Genomic DNA, 15,524 nt, shown 5'->3' with positions numbered 1-15,524 from the left:
TGCCCGACCGCTCCTGGCTACATCATGGAGAGAGAGGGAAGGCCCTCCGTAGGCAGCATGGCCGGGGCCTTCCTTCGTGTTCCTGACTGCTGCGAGCCTGTCTAGACACCACCTAATTGTGCTGAGCCTCGACTCCCTTTCTGCGAAACAGAATGAGGAGGACTTCGACGTCACAGGCCCACGAGCCTGGCTCCTGGCAAATGGAATAGCCATGTGGGTGGGGTGAGGGCAGGAGCGGCAGACCCAGGGCCTCCTGCTTCTTCCTCGAGGAGAGAGCGGGCTCAGCTGTGGGTTGAGAGGGAGGCAGGAAAACTCACCATCATCATTCGAACAAGTGTGGCATGTGGGCCAGTCCTACGGTCAGTCTGTGGGCTCCTGATGCTGAGGGGCGGGGCCAGCCAGCCTCAGTCTGGGCAGGCCCCAGGCAGGCAGCAAGGGGGTCCCCAGGGCACTCCATGAGGATAAAGGTCGGGGTGCCCGGAAGTGCACCCACACGCTAGGATGTGAGATGCCTTTTGTTTCCCAAACAGCGCGGGCCCGAAGTCATACCATCTCCTGTCACCCCCCAAAAGCACGGGTCTGAAGTCACACCATCTTCTGTCACCCCCCAAACAGCATGGGCCTGAAGTCATACTATCTCCTGCCACCCCCCAAACAGCACGGGTCTGAAGTCACACCATCTTCTGTCACCCCCCAAACACACTGGCCTGAAGTCACACCATCTCCTGTCACCCCCCAAACAGCACGGACCTGAGATCAACCATCTCCTGTCACCCCCCAAACAGCACAAGCCTGAGCTCACACCATCTCCTGTCACCCCCCAAACAGCACAAGCCTGAGCTCACACCATCTCCTGTCACCCCCCAAACAGCACGGGTCTGAGCTCACACCATCTCCTGTCACCCCCCAAACAGCACGGGTCTGAGGTCACACCATCTCCTGTCACCCCCCAAACAGCGCGGGTCTGAGGTCACACCATCTCCTGTCACCCCCCAAACAGCACGGGTCTGAGCTCACACCATCTCCTGTCACCCCCCAAACAGCACGGGTCTGAGCTCACACCATCTCCTGTCACCCCCCAAACAGCATGGGTCTGAGGTCACACCATCTCCTGTCACCCCCCCAAACACACTGGCCTGAAGTCACACCATCTCCTGTCACCCCCCAAACGGCGCGGGTCTGAGGTCACACAACAGGCATTTCTTCCTTTTCCTTTTAATCACAGTCCCTGATAAATCGCCAAAGTTCCGGAAAGCGTGCTGGCGCGTCAGTGAGTGTTGTCAATCCCCGTCCCCTCTTGTCTGAATCAGACCAACCAACAAGCGAAGTCCACGTTGGTGCGTGTGGACACCAATCCCGGAATCCAAGATTTCCCGAGACCTGGAAGCTTCCAATTCTAGTGTATTGGAATCTTGGAGACTCAAAATCTCTGAAGCCAAGAAATCAAGAGCTTTGCATATTAGAATCCCAGCCTCTTGGACCCCCCGAATCCTGGGACTGGAAGGGAGGGCAGAGGCCCAACCTCCTATCAGAGGCAGAAGCTTCTTTTTAGCATCCTTGGACCAGACCCCAGCTCTGCAAGGCTACTTCGAGATCCCTCTTCTCTCCCCAAACCTCTGCCCCACAACACTGGGGCCATGGGAGGGCCTCCTTCTGCTCCCCTACCCCTAACATGCCTCCTACTGGCCCTCCCCTCTCTAACCCTCATCCCATCACCAAGGGCGCCTGAACCTCCCTCTCTCCCCCTAGGGGACGCTCCCTCTAGGGGGACGCCTCTCCCAGCGTTAGACATGGAGTCCCATCATAAGTATCCCCTCCTCCCATCATAAGTATCCCCTCCCCTGAATGTCTCAGGTCACCCTCTTCTTCCCCGACAGGGGAGCGCAGGTCTGCACTGTCTCCATCCCCCACCACCTGCCCACCTCACTCCTCGCAGCTGTCAGGGTCACCAGTGACCCCCAGCTTATCTGCCGCAGGGGGCATTTACCAGTTCTCCTCCTACGGATCAAACCGCAGCCACGACTGACCCACAGCTGGCCCCCCTTGTGGCCTGGCCCCACTGTGTCCTGTCCCATCTCCCGGAGGGACTCACTTCTTCCTTAGAAACTTTGTCACCAGGGGGCAAAGGCAGGACAGAGAGCAGGACAAGTATCCCCCGGGCCATGTGGGTGATACGGAGTGACCCCGGTTATTGCCCGTCCCTGTGGAAATGGTTGGATTAGCAAAAGCAGCCTTGCTCCTGGCTGTGCAGCTTCCCGGCCAGGAAGCCACTTGACTTTGGCCAACAGCAGGGAGCAGGAGAAGGGAAGAGGGGCCTCCGACTGCACAGGGATGGGCTTGGGGCAGGCGCTCTAGGCAGCCCTGCAGTTCCTGCACCATCTCATTTAAGGACTGGGGGTACCAGACAGTGGGGTGACAACACCCAAGGAAGTGAAATGTTTCACTCTTAACATCCAAGGTGGTGGAGACCTTTGGGTGGCAGGAGGGGAGGCTGGGATGGGGGACGGAACAGGGAATGGGTCAAGGGGTGGGGCCACAGGCTGAACACCCCGGCCTATGCTCTCTTCCTGGGCTGCCCCCTCTGAGGCCTGGGACTGGGGCTCCCAAGGTGCATAACTATGGGGAGAGGGAGAGGGTCCCGGGGGCAGGTACCTCCGGTTCTGGATTGTCCACTGTCCCTGGGTGCATGGCAGGTCATACTTCTGCCTCCGCAGAGCATAGGCGTCAAACCAGAGGGCCAAGCCGTAGTCCAGAGAGGGCACCTGGGACAGAGGAGCTGGTCACCAAGTGGCCTGTGGGCTGTCACTGGGCTGGTGACCCCACTTCCCAGGACAACAGAGGGGAGGAGGCCCGCCCACACAGAGCCCCAGCTGGGGCTGAGGTTGGTCAGTCACTCAACAAACAGGCATGACAGTGGCCCACAGAGGCAGACCTTGGCCACCCCTGTCACCCCCCTCCCAGAGGGATTTGCACCCAGGGCTCGGCCTGCGGGTGCATCAGCAGAGCCAGAACACTGGTCCCCTCCCAGCTGGGGCTGGGCCACAGGGTGCTCTGGGCAGAGGGCAGATGGGTGGCAGGGTGTGGGGCTCACCGTGAGGTGCCAGGAGCAGTGGGTACTGGGCGAGTAGTAGCTGGGGAAGTAAGGCGTGCTGAGGACGCCCTGCGGCTCCAGACGGCCCTCCAAGGTCAGGTTCACCTCGCAAGCTGGGCCCCGAGAACAGCCGTTACACAGGGTCCCCCGGCCCCAGATCACTGCTCCTCCCAGCAGGTGAGGGGCAGCGGCAACCCCACCACCCTCCTGCCACTAAACAGTAGATGTTAGCGGTGGAGTGTGACCTTGGGCCTCAGTTTCCCCATCTGTCCCACAGGGACAATAATAGCACATACCTCACAGGGCAGTTAAGCAGATTAAATAGACATGAAATGCTCAAACAGCCTGACAGGGAGTAAGCGCTCAGTAAATGGTAGCTATTCACGTGGAGGGTGCTGCCCTTGACCGTTTTACTCCTAGCACTCACAACTGTGCGAGCCTCACGGTTATGGCGGGGGGGGGGAACATGCCCCTTTTCGAAGATGAGGCTCAGAGAAGAGGGGGGACCTTGGCTGTGGTCACACAGCGAAAGGGTGAAGAATCAGGAGGGCTCCCCGCTGCCCTGACACCTCTCCCTGGAGTCAGGGTCCCCTTGTTCCCCTGTCCCCGAGCTGTTGTCAGTGACTCCCATGGAACTAGAGCCAGCCCCGGGCACCCCCAGAGGGCCGCCAGAACCTGGCACGCGCAGCTGGCGACCTGGACCACTGCCAGGAAACCTCTGGGGTCAACACCAGGAGAGGAAGGGGAACTAAGTGGGAAGAGGCAGATTGCCAGGAAAGGCGGGGGTCCGGTGCAGCAGTGGCTTGTGGTCTCCTGTCTACAACCCTTTCTTCCGCTACCTCTGGAACCTGCAAGCTTTGCTTGGCCAATCCATATGCCCAAGGACAGCCAGGGCATGGAGGGCGGGGTTCTTCCTGAGAAAGGGGGTCAGGGAAGGAGGGAGGGAGACCCGGAACAAGAGGCCAGCGGGCAGCCTGGAGAGCCCTTCCTGGAAATGCTGAGTGGCCTCCCTGAGCTGAGTGCCAAGGAGATCTGCGGGGCTCACCTTTGATGTGAGAGGACGGTCTGGGGTGAATCAGAAGTTCTCAGGCCTCCTGACCACAGACCTACCCTCCAGCCACCAGCAGGCACAGAGGGAAGAAGCCCAGGGGAGGAGCCAAGAGAGAAGACATGCGTTCAAGATGGGGACAAAACAGACAAAAAACAGAAAGAGGGCAGGAGAGAGAATGAGGGAGAAGAGGGACAGGGACAGGGAGGGTAGGAGAGTGAGGTAGAAAGTGGGGAAATGGAGTGAGGACAGAGGACAGGAGAGGGTGGAGAGAACAGAGGCCAAGGGCATGTGAGGGTGGAGAGCAGAGGAGCTTCCAGAACCTTCCCTCTGCCCCCATCCCACCCCAACGACGGCAAAGAAAGTGAAGGGCACGCCGGCCTGCGGCCTGGGTTTCTGCCACAGCGCCCCTCCCAGCCCGAGGGACCCCTGACCCCTCACCCTGGAAGGCCACAGGCTGCACGGAGAGCACAAAGGGATCATAGTAGCTGTGTAGGCCCTTCTTCCAGACCACCGCCATGACAGCACCGGACGCCAGGACCTCCACTACCGGCTCCTGACGACTGCAGCCATAGACCCTGGAGGGACAGAGGAAGGTGGCCAGGGTGGGTGGGCCCGGGAAGGGGGTCGGGTGGACTGGGAGTCTGGCCAGCCTGCTGTGTGCCCACGCACAGGTTTCCGACCCTCTCTGGCTCAGGAGACTGACTGGAGGCCCTGTAAGGGTCAGGCCAGCTCCTCAGGTGAGAGAGGCCAGGAGGCTGCCCAGACTACCCAGCCCACCCCCATCCCTCCGGATCCCTGCGCCCCCCGAGTGCGCAGCCTGTACCCTGCATGGAAATAAGGGTTCAGGGTTGAGGGACCTGAGGTCCCCTGCAATGGGCACTGCAGGCCTTAATGTTGGGGTTTCTTTGCTTTTCTTTACTTCGCAGCAGAGCCCGTGTTGTAGGTAAAATGCCTCCTAGTCTCCCAGGGTATGGAGCCCAGGAAACAAGCCACGAGGTTAAAATTGGTTGACGTCCCTTCTGCTTTATCTCCTTATCACCCTGAAGACCTGTCGTGGCTCTGGGATGCAAGGGTCAGGATCCCCCGACCTTGTCTGACCCCTCACTTTAGACCTCCAAGGCTCTGAGAAGGCATGGGCTGCCAGAGTGCCACGGTGAGTGGGGACAAGGCTGAACTGGGTTCCCTCCCTAACAACAGGCTGGGGTGGGGGGGTGGATACTTGAAGAAGCCCCAGGGGAAGCCCGTCAGCGTCCCCAGCCCCATCAGGCCTGGAAATCAGATGATGTCTGGCTTCTCTGCACTTCCCAGAGCCCTCCAGGAACCCAGCCCACGCACACCCCAGACTGAGGTCATCACGTCGGGGGTGGTGCAAACCGTGCAGCCTCAGAGCCAGGAGTTCAGAGAGGCCCGGGGCGGTGGGGGAGGGGGCTGCGGAGAACCTTGTCCCCTCTCACCTTCAAGAACTGCCCTTGATCTGAACACACAGCTCCCAGCCCCGCGCCTGCCTGGACGCTGGGCCAGCCCAAGCAAGACAGAGAAGGGAGCAGCGTGGCGCCCCCCCAGCCCACCCCACCAGCAGCGGTTTCTGGATATTTAGTGGGCACATTTAACATGTAGTCGTCGTGGATGGCATTAGTGTGTGTGTGACGGTCTTGGCACAGACGCTTTGATTGATTGCTTGATTATTTATTTATTTAAGCCGGCTCCACACCCAGCGTGGAGCCCAACACGGGGCTCGAACTCACGACACTAAGATCAAGCTCTGAGCTGAGATCAGGCATCGGATGCTTAATGGAGCCCCCCAGGCGCCCCGCAGCTGGTTTGATTTAAATCCTCACCATAACCCTGCAACGTGGGTGTGATTGTGCATGCGTTTTACAAGTGAGGAAACTGAGGCTCAGAGAGGCAAAGCCACTTGCCTTAGGACACGCAGCTAAGAAGCAACAGAGCAGGGGGCTGCCAGACTCTGAAGCATTCTAACAAGCCACGTCACCTCCCAGAGAGGACCTGAGGGGTTGTCTAGTACAACTGCTTTGTTACAGATGGGGGAAACTGAGGCTCGGGGAGAGAAAGGGAACTGCCAACAGCACACAGTCATTTCCAGCCTCCTTTCTCCTTCTCTGTGGGTTAGCCTCGCTGTCTCTCAGATTCCAGGTACCAAGGACCAGGGTCACCCAGCCTCTCCTCTCCAGATGCGGGGTGATTTTGACTCCACATCCCCATCCCCTTCCCACCCAACCTCCCATCCACCTTCCCAGGACTCACGAGGTGATGAGCCTCCTCTCCAGGGGCCCAGCCACGTCGTACATGGCCAGCCGGTCCCGGCACTCGGCCAGCTTCCACTCGAGCCGGAGTTTGAGCATGAGGTCCTTGGGGCCCTGCAGGTGCCACAGGCAGCTGGAGGCCAGGTGATCGGGCCCCTTCAGCCGGAGGACCTGGCCCTGGCCCACGTAGCTGTAGCGGTAGCAGCCTGGAGGAGGGAGAGGGACAGGCCCCCTGACCCCTGTTAGCCAGGAGGAGAGACCCGGGAGGCCAGCTGGTCCTCCCTGGGCGGGGGTGCAGGGAGAGCCGCCGGATGGGGATCAGCCCAGATGGGCTATGTCCCATCTCTCTGGTTCCCTGCTGGTTTCCATGTCCAGTCTCCCCATCCATGCATTCACTCAATGGTCCGTTCATTCATTCACTTAGCACTCACTGAGTTCTCCATGGCAGGTGAGTGTCAGAGAAAGGTCTAGTCACTGCCTGGGAGCGCCAAGAACAGCGAGGGCAGGTACAGAGCCCAGCGGTAATAGCTCAGGAAGTGAGGACTTAGAGCCTGGCTGTAGGGCAGGGAAGACCTGGGGGGTGGGGGACAGGGTCAGAGTGTGAGCAAAGGGCCGGGGGCCAGGGTGGGGTTTGAGGCCAGAGAGCAAGCTGGAGAAGGGAGGCAGGGCCCAGATCACGCCGAGGAGAGGAAGTGCTCTCTCCCGTGGCCATGGGGAGCCATGGAGGGTTAGGCAGGGCTGGGACAGGACCAGACTTGGATCACAGACTCCCCTGGCTGCTGGGAGCAACTCTGAGCAGGCTGGGAGACCAGCAAGGTGGCTGTGCCCTAAGAGGAGAAGGGTGGAGAGAAGGGAGCGCATTCCAGTGGGGCCGGGAGGCCGCCCAGGGTAGAGGGGGCGAGCGCAAGCTGAGGACCAGGAAACGCCGAGAATGAAGCAGGTTGCGCTCATTAAGCATTTGATGCCCACCTGCGGGAGGGCTCCATGAACTAGTTGCTGTCAGTGTTCCCGGTTACAGACCTGCGCCGGACAGACCCCGGCTCATCTAACCTTCTCTGGGCCTTGGTTGGCTGCCCTGGAGAATGGGGGCCGTGGCACCAGCCTCGCGGGGTGGTCACACGCTTGGGGATGAAGCGTGCTTGCGCGGCTGCCTAGGACCTGGGGCTCGCACTAAGTAGGGGCCAGGTGTGCGCAGTGACTGCTCTATGGGTGGGTGTGGGGCGAGGCGGAGGGCGGGGCTGGGGGGGCGCGTCCTGAGACCTGTCACCCTTCGGCTGGCCCCCCTGGAGGTGCAGACAGAGCCAGTCTCATTGGCCGCCCTCACTTCTCACCTGGTTCGTTCTCCAGCGGCACCCCACCCCCTGCGCGATGCTTCCCGTCCTGGGGTCGGGAACCATGCGCTTGCAGGCAGTGCCCTGCCGCCTACACCATAGCTCACGCACGCGCCCACTCACGCAACATCATTGTTAGGCACCTACTGTGTGTTTGATTTAGGCTCCAGGGACCCGCAGAGAACAAACCATTGCTCCCCTGGAGCCAAAGTATCTCCCTGAAACCTTCCTGTAGCCCGTGAGGCCGTGGGGATGTGGGAACGAGCCCCTGGAATGTGCGGGGCAGCCCGGTGTGCAGGGAGCTCCTACACCCCGCCCTGCGGTCCCAGAGCCATCTCCCGTCAGCCGTGTGAGTCTGGGCCAGTGGCTTGGCCACCCGGTTCTGGCAAATGAACCCTACAGTAGCCCTGGATCCCACCGCCTTCTCCCGGTGCTCTGAGGACCAGTGAGGGAATGGAGCTGAACAGGCTTTGCTCAGATGCTGCTGCTTCAACCCCCTCCTCCTGATCCCCGCCCCCCAGCATCCTGACTCCAGTGGGGAGTGGATTTCCCCAGGGGGAGACCTGTGACTCCTGCCAATGGAAGAGACAGGGGAGAGCCTTCTGCTTGTTTCTGGGCGTTAGTAGTCTTTAAATCTTGCTCCAAGTTGATGCTTTGCTTTTGCCATTTTAATAATTACTTTTTTTTTTTTTGAGGCTAATTAAGTGGAGAGGTATGTCCTGGTCTCTGTTGATAATCCAACACATCTTGGGTGACCCCATTACCTCGGGTCATTGGGAGAAAGTACACGCACATGTCCAGTGCGTTCTCCTCGCCTGGCCTTCTCTCATTCTGTTCCCTCTGCCCCGAGTGCCCCCTTCCTCTCCTCTACCTGACAGATTCCTACCTATGTCCCATGCCTAAGTGTATGCCTGGCCCCTTGAGGGTAGCCAGGACCTCGCCCCAACCAGGCAGGAGCAACTCCCCCCCCCCACACACACACACCCAGGGGCAGGGCCCTTCCTCTGCTTTGGAGCGTGGCCCCTGGTGTCCATCCCCATCCCCAGGGCGGAACAATTCCCCCTCTCCACTGCCTCTGGGACCTCTATTCTAGCACTGGCACTTGCTGTGATGAGATTCTGTTTATTTGTCTGTCTCTCTCATGGGCTCAGAGCTCCTCCGAGGGCAGGGGTGAGGACACGGTCATCTCGCATCCCCAGAGCAGGCACGGGGCCTGGCATGGGGGAAATGCTCACGAAGCCTGTATAAAGGCTTTGAGTTGTCATCCTCGCCCCGTGAGACACTGTGCACCTGGAGGCCAGGGACTCCGGACGTGCACTGAACCAAATCAAGATAATTACAAGGCAACTGCCGAAAACTTGGGGACACATGGACAGCCAGCACGGGCAAGGGCAGCCAGAAGGCTCATCCCAGATCAAGGATCAGGGCGATGTGAGTAGCAGTGCAGTGTGAGATGATAGAGGATAGGTAGGTAGGTAGGTAGGTAGGTAGGTAGGTAGCCAGGTGGATCGGTTTCTCACATTCTCCTTTGAACCAGTTTTACCATTCTACTGGTTCCCTCACTAATAAGTTAAATACATCTTTGATGTGTGCTCGCTACAGTTTTACTTGAGAATCATGATTTTAGCAATTTGAAAACTGTTCTTTGACCTCATTGCCTCCATCCACCAAGAAAGTGAGCATCTGACTAGCCAGAAGATAAAAGAGGGTATAACGAGGATTTAAATCCTGCCTCCTTCCCTGAGAGGGGGCTGATGCCCTCAGCCTGGCCTCAGCTCTGGGTAGAAACTCTAGGTAGCATAAGAAGAATCTGAGAATGTAAGAGCTTGTGCTCGGGACCACAGGGTACAGTAGCACAGGTGGTGCACTGCACAACTTCAGGGGTCCCCAGTCACACAGACTGCAACGTGGATAGTGCTCCCTGGCACTGTGCAGCATGGTGGCCCTGCTGGTACTCGGCTTCCCAGGACCCAGGAGGAAGACCATGGAACCTCTGGGAGGAAAACAGGTGACTCTGGTAATATGGCATGGGAGTGGGGTTGGAGGACAGAGCAGATGACCTCAGCTAAGAAGGGGAAGGAAAATGTGACAGGAGTATCCTTGAATATGACAGAAACATCTCCAAGATGGGTGAAAATTAGCTTGGGAGCGAATTGAATTCAGGACAAAAAAGTGGTCACGTTTATGTCCACCTAAACCTGCTACTGACTCTCACACCCCACGCGGGCCACGCACGCACACATGCACGTGCACGCACACACGCGCAATCCCCTCCCCGCACAGGCCCCAGCCTTCCTCAGGACTCATCACTAAGTCCACCATGGCACCCCTGGGATCACCCCAGGCCACTGCTCCCTGCGCCCACCGGAAGCCACGTGGTCCCCTGACACTTGACCAAGCCGAGCAAAACAGCAACTCAAAAGGAAGTGGAGACGGAGAAACAAAAGTGCATACCCAGCGTGGAATTCAGTGCAACTATGTCTTTCACGCTGGCTTCTGTTAAAAGGAAAGGAACAAACAAATAAACAAAGACCAAAAGTAAATAAAGAAAGCGAAATAAAAAATGAAACTAAAAACAGAAGAGACCATCAGAGCCAGCCTGTCCGAGATGGACCCTGAGTGCCAACCCCTGCCACGGCCCAGCCTCGGTCCTGGCTCCGGGGTCGCTGGGAGGCCCACCCTGAGAGCGTCCAGCCCCGGCAGGCAGCCTGCGCCACCCTCGGCCACACCGTCCCGCATCGCCCTCCCCAGTACTGACCCAGGATCACCAGGCCCTCGGGGTCCACCTCATACTCGGCCCTGTAGGGGGCAGGGGCCGAGCCGTTGGCCGTGGACAGCAGCTCCTCTACCAGCAGCGCCCGCACCACCTCGGGGCTCAGCATCGGCCGGCGGTGCTCGGGGATTTGGAGGATGAACCAGAAGAAGCAGGTGAGAGGTCCCTCCCTAAGGCAGGCAGAAGCGAGAGGGGCTGGGAAGGCGCCCGAAATCTGGCCCTACCCAGCCAGCCCTCTGCTCCTGTCGGGGGAGACCACCAAGCGTGGCTCACGCCCGCTGCACACTTCCTACCTCCCAGGCACTGCTGTCTACCTTCATGGAAACCTCCTCACAACCCCCAAGGTGCTCTCTACCTCCCCGTGTCACAGGGAGGCCCTGAAGCACCAGAGGGTGGGGTGTCTGCCACCGATCAGAGGCACGGTGGGGCCACCCCCCACTCCCGCTCCCACCACGGCCTCGCCTAATACGTGCCAGGCCCAAGCACGCCGCAGCCATTGTCTAGCGCGCATCCCTACCATATCGTTGTGCCCATTCTACAGATGAGGAAACCAAGCTCAGTGAAGGGAGGTCACACACAGGCAGCCGAGTTGCCTTTCTGTGCCTCGGTTTCCCCATTTTTAAAAACAAGGGCATTGCATCAGAAGCCTACAGCAACCCCTCCTATTCTGTGAGTCTAAGGTTCTAGTGAGGGCTGTTTGGGGGGCCAGGGTGACTCACCCAAAGGAGTAGACTGAGCTGGAGTTGTAGTAAGTACCCAGGCGGGTGCTGGCGATGAGCTCCTTGAGCTAGAAGGAGGGGAAGCAAGACCCCCCCGGTGACCATCTGCAGAAACCCCCTTCCTGCCTTGGCATGCCCTGTGCCCCTCCCGGCAGCCCTACTTAACAGGCATCTGCGGGGTAGAGGGGCTTCTGGTCACCCGGCGGGCCGTGGCCACACAGGGAAACGAGCCTCACCCTCATTCTTTTCCCTCCCCCCGTACCTAAGCACTGCCCCCCAGCACTGCCCCTCCACCAGCTCTGGCCTACACCAGACCACCCACGGCTCCTCTCCCTCTTGTGAAAAGTCACCCCTCAACTCTGGAAAGCCCCACTTGGCTCCAGAGTCCACTGCTCACTCCCAGCCACCAGCCACCAGCCACGGGAGCTCAGCTGGTCGGTGTGCGCACGGGTTCAAGTCCAGGGCTGATGGCGGGACAGGGGCCACAGGACTGTTTGCTTGTAAAGCACTTTGAACAGCAGAGAAAGAATGTCCACATCATCTCATTCAGCCCACAACCCTCTGGACAGGCACTGTCCTCATCCGCTTTTCAGAGGACGGAAGCTAGCCTTGGGGGGGTCGCCCGGAAGCAAGGACAGGGACGTGGGAAGAGGGGTTTATTTGAAGGTGACTCTGGAGAACACCAGTGGGGGGTGAGGAAGACGGACCAGAAGGGGGACAGCCATCGCGGCTGTGAAGGAGCAGGACAGAGCCGTGGGCAGCTGAGACAGAGACTGACACGGAGCTCTGGGAGAGAGTAGGGGCATCCTCAGAACTGTCCCCTCACCAAGGCTGAGGGAGCCGGGTTATTGATCCACCCAAGGGTTGTTCCTAGGGCTAACCACTCCTCCGCACTTCCGGCCTGTCCTACTGGGCAGGGTGCAGTCCCACAGCGGAAGGATGGAAGGTGCTGGCAGCCAGAGACCCTCCCCAGGGCAGGAAAACATTGCCTTGGATGGGAGGGCACGGGGCTAGGTCCTGACAGCGTCCTTGCACTGCCTTGTCTTCCCCCCACTTCCACTGCTAGTATGTGGCACAATCACAATTTAATCTGAGTGCCTTTGACCCCAGAGCCCACTACCTTTCCCACCACCCTAGGCCACATCCCCTTCCATCATGCCTGGACCAGGACTCTGCTCCCAGGGCGTGCTCTGAAGGGACTGACCCATCGGCTTGGCATGATCAGGGCCAGATCCCCCACCCCTCCCCACCCTGCCCATCCCTGCAGTCCTTCCCTACCATCTTCTGGGCTTTGGCAGTTTCACTGCGGAAGGCGCTGGACTCCCGGCGGGCGAGGTCCTGGGAGAAGTGGCGATTGAGCACGCGGAGGCTGCCGGAATACACCTGGCTGACCGTCACCTCCGCCTTGTACCCTGCCCAGGACGCAACCAACAAGGTCAACCAACGGGGCTGCCGGCGGAGGCTCCTGTCTCCCCCACGCCTTCTCCTGCCACCCAAACCCCCAGCTCAGCCTCCAGCATCTTGGGCCTCTGAGGCACAGCCGTCATCATCATCTCTGTGACTGTCGCCATGTCACCCAGTGTATTTAGTGACAGGGAGGAAAGAGGCCCATAGATGGACCGTATCCTGAAGGCTCCTAGTCAGAAGCTGATGTAATCATCAGTCCAGGATATAGATGACATGAAAGCCAGGAAACCCACAGGGCCCAGAAGGTCAAATTTGTGGGTTAGCACCTCTATGCACCCTTCCATTCCCCAGCGTGTTCCGGCCTCACCTACCATGTGGGGCATGCTCATAAACCAAGACAGCTGCGTCTCCCCCTGCAGAGCTGCCCATGCTGGGTAAGACAGGCATGACTCCAATGACCTCACAGCACACAGGCCCATCTGTGAGGCCTGCAAGGGGAGCCCAAGGTACCACTGAGGGAACATGACAAAGAAACTGGGCCTGGGCCTGGGTGACGGTCTGGCTGAGATGGGAGGATTGGAGCATCCATTGGGAAGAGGGGAGGAAGGGAAGTACCTTCAGGGCAGAGGCAAAACATATGCAAAGGCCCTGCGGCAGAGGGATAATGGTGAGGACTGGGTTAAAAAACCTCTTTGGCTGGAGCAATCAGATAAGGGGAGGGGCAACAAGAAGCGGGGACCTCAGTGGGGCAGGATTTGGGTCTTTACCTGCACAAAAGGAAACCGCAAAAGGTTTAAGATAGGGGATGATGTCATCAGATTTCCACTTTGTAAAGACCCGTTTTTGCTGATGTGAAGAGACTGATTCTTAGCCCTGGGCGTATTCCCCTAGTCATTCATTTATGCATTCATTCAACAAATGTTACTTGAGAACCTACTACGTTAGGGACCGGTCTAAAGCACTCAGGAATACAGCCGTATGACAATGAATAAAACAATACAGAAAAAAGAACCCTGCCCTTAAGAGCTTGTAGTTTAGCGAGAAAGTCAGACAATAAACAAGCATAGTATACAACACATTAGAGGTATAAGTGTCCTGGGAGTCAGGGAGGGGGGGCTGTCACATGGAGGCCAGGGATGAGGATGAGGATGTCAGTTACGTGAATGTTAATCTATAGAAAGAGCGGTCCAGGCAGAGGGACCAGCCAGTGCAAAGGCCCTGAGGCAGGAGCTCGTCTGGTGGATCTGAGAAACAGCAAAGAGTGAAGGAGAGGAGAGCAGGAAGCAATGAGAAGGGGGAGAGGACAGCCGCACAAAGTCTAGCCGACCACGGGGGGACTTTGTTTTGACTGTGGGAGGTTTCAGCAGAGAGGTTAGGGGCTTTGAGATGCTTTCTGAAATGATCCCTTGCTACTGTGTGGAGAACAGCTTCTCAGGAAGCAAGGGCAGAAGCAAGGAGACCCACGGGAAGCTCCTGCCGTCATCCATCCTGCTGGAGAAGCAGGAGAAGCAGCAGCTATGAGCTGGGAGAAAAGAAATGTGGGGCCCCCTGGCAGCCAAGGGAGGAAAGGGTTTCAAGGAGGAGGGAGTGAGGTGCCTGGTCAAGTGTTGCCTATGGTTGGGATGCCATGAGGACTGGGGACTGGTCAGATCTAGCAAGCTGACGATTGGCAACCTTGGTAAGCACCCTTGGAGGGGGGCGGGGAGCCAGCTGGGAAACGTGCACGAGGGGCTGGGGGTACAGAATTGGAGACAGCTCTTTCAAGAAGTCTGCTGCCAGGGGGAGCAGAGAAATGGGGGGCACCAGCGGGATTTGGTGCGGGAAGCAAGGAGTGTGCTTGTAAGGGATGGGCCGCTGCGGGAGCCCGGCCACCGCGCTGGAGGACAGCTGCCTTTGGAAGGGGCAGGGACGGTTCACCCGTGGGGGACGGGGCAGGAGGGCAGATCCCATGGGTGTATCTGGAAAGGTGTGTGGCCAGCATCCATGGGGCTTGTCTTCTGAATGGTTCCATTTACCCGTTGAAACAGGAGGCAAAGTGTGTGTGTGTGGGTGGGTGGGTAGGTTTGGGAAGAAAGAATGAACTGTCAGCCAGGAGAGCAGGAGGGGGAAGGTATGAGGAAGATACAGCTGGGCAGTATTAAGGGTTCCCAGCACAAGCAGAAGATACCCCCGGGGCCCGGGCCTACCCGCGGTGCGGGACAGAGCCAGCTGTCACCCCCGCCTCTCCTCTCGGGCCCCTTTCTGCGTCAGACTGCCACTCAACCAGTCATTGGCAACTCACTTTGAGCTTCTCCTGTGCCCGTAGACTAGGTCCCTTTCTCTCCCCTTCTAGATGCATCTCTTTGTCTTTGCCCAGTGCCCGGTAACCAGAGCCCAGCCTGAGCCTGGTCAGGAGGGAGCCCTCAAACAGCTCCTTAAGTGCCGCCTTTACCCTAAATCCCTTTGGGGGTGCAGCAGTTGGCTTCCCCCAGCTGAGGCTTTGCAGCGCTCACCCCCTGGGTCCTCAGCCCCATGGAGCACCCACTCCCTGAGGGTTGATTCACCCCTGGAGCATAGTCAGGAGAAATTAGACTTCCAAAGAAAGACAATTGGCAGTCGAGTTCCTGGCCCTCCAGCCTGACAGCGAGGTTTACCCCAAAGGCTAATTATCTGGCTGCCTAAGGAGGCCTTGGCGGCCCTGCGCTATTTGGGGTGCTGGCTTCCTGCCGGTGGTGAAATGCACACAGCTTCCACCACCACCACTCCCGCCCCCGCCCACATCACTCTCTGTCGGCTCTGAGGCTCCGAGAAGGTTCACGGCCCCCTCTGAGCTAGAGGTAGGTAGGTCTGCGGCAGGCCTGGGCCCAGGGGCCGATTCCAGACCTCCCTTGGAGATGGGCGGAGGGTCA

The 15,524-nt window shown here is 58.8% G+C and overlaps 1 protein-coding gene across 2 annotated transcripts in view; it reads right to left on the bottom strand.

Moving 5' to 3' along the window:
• The window catches only part of TMPRSS6 (transmembrane serine protease 6), a 37,590-nt gene that overhangs the window by 14,624 nt on the left and 7,442 nt on the right, over positions 1-15,524 (bottom strand). For both annotated transcript variants that reach the window (XM_045779998.2, XM_087868717.1), the window contains exons 3-10: positions 12,508-12,641; positions 11,230-11,297; positions 10,496-10,680; positions 10,192-10,233; positions 6,408-6,612; positions 4,581-4,717; positions 3,092-3,204; positions 2,653-2,762 (exon numbers count right to left, since the gene is read on the bottom strand). In XM_045779998.2, coding sequence (XP_045635954.1) covers positions 2,653-2,762; positions 3,092-3,204; positions 4,581-4,717; positions 6,408-6,612; positions 10,192-10,233; positions 10,496-10,680; positions 11,230-11,297; positions 12,508-12,641 — 994 coding nt within the window. The remainder of the gene's footprint in view (positions 1-2,652; positions 2,763-3,091; positions 3,205-4,580; positions 4,718-6,407; positions 6,613-10,191; positions 10,234-10,495; positions 10,681-11,229; positions 11,298-12,507; positions 12,642-15,524) is intronic.

Source organism: Ursus americanus, chromosome 17 (assembly GCF_024610735.1).
Source record: "Ursus americanus isolate L20-20 chromosome 17, mUrsAme1.1.p, whole genome shotgun sequence".
Taxonomy (NCBI): Eukaryota; Metazoa; Chordata; class Mammalia; order Carnivora; family Ursidae; genus Ursus; species Ursus americanus.
Note: the sequence above shows the minus strand (reverse complement) of the source record. Positions and strands in the feature narration are given on the sequence as shown.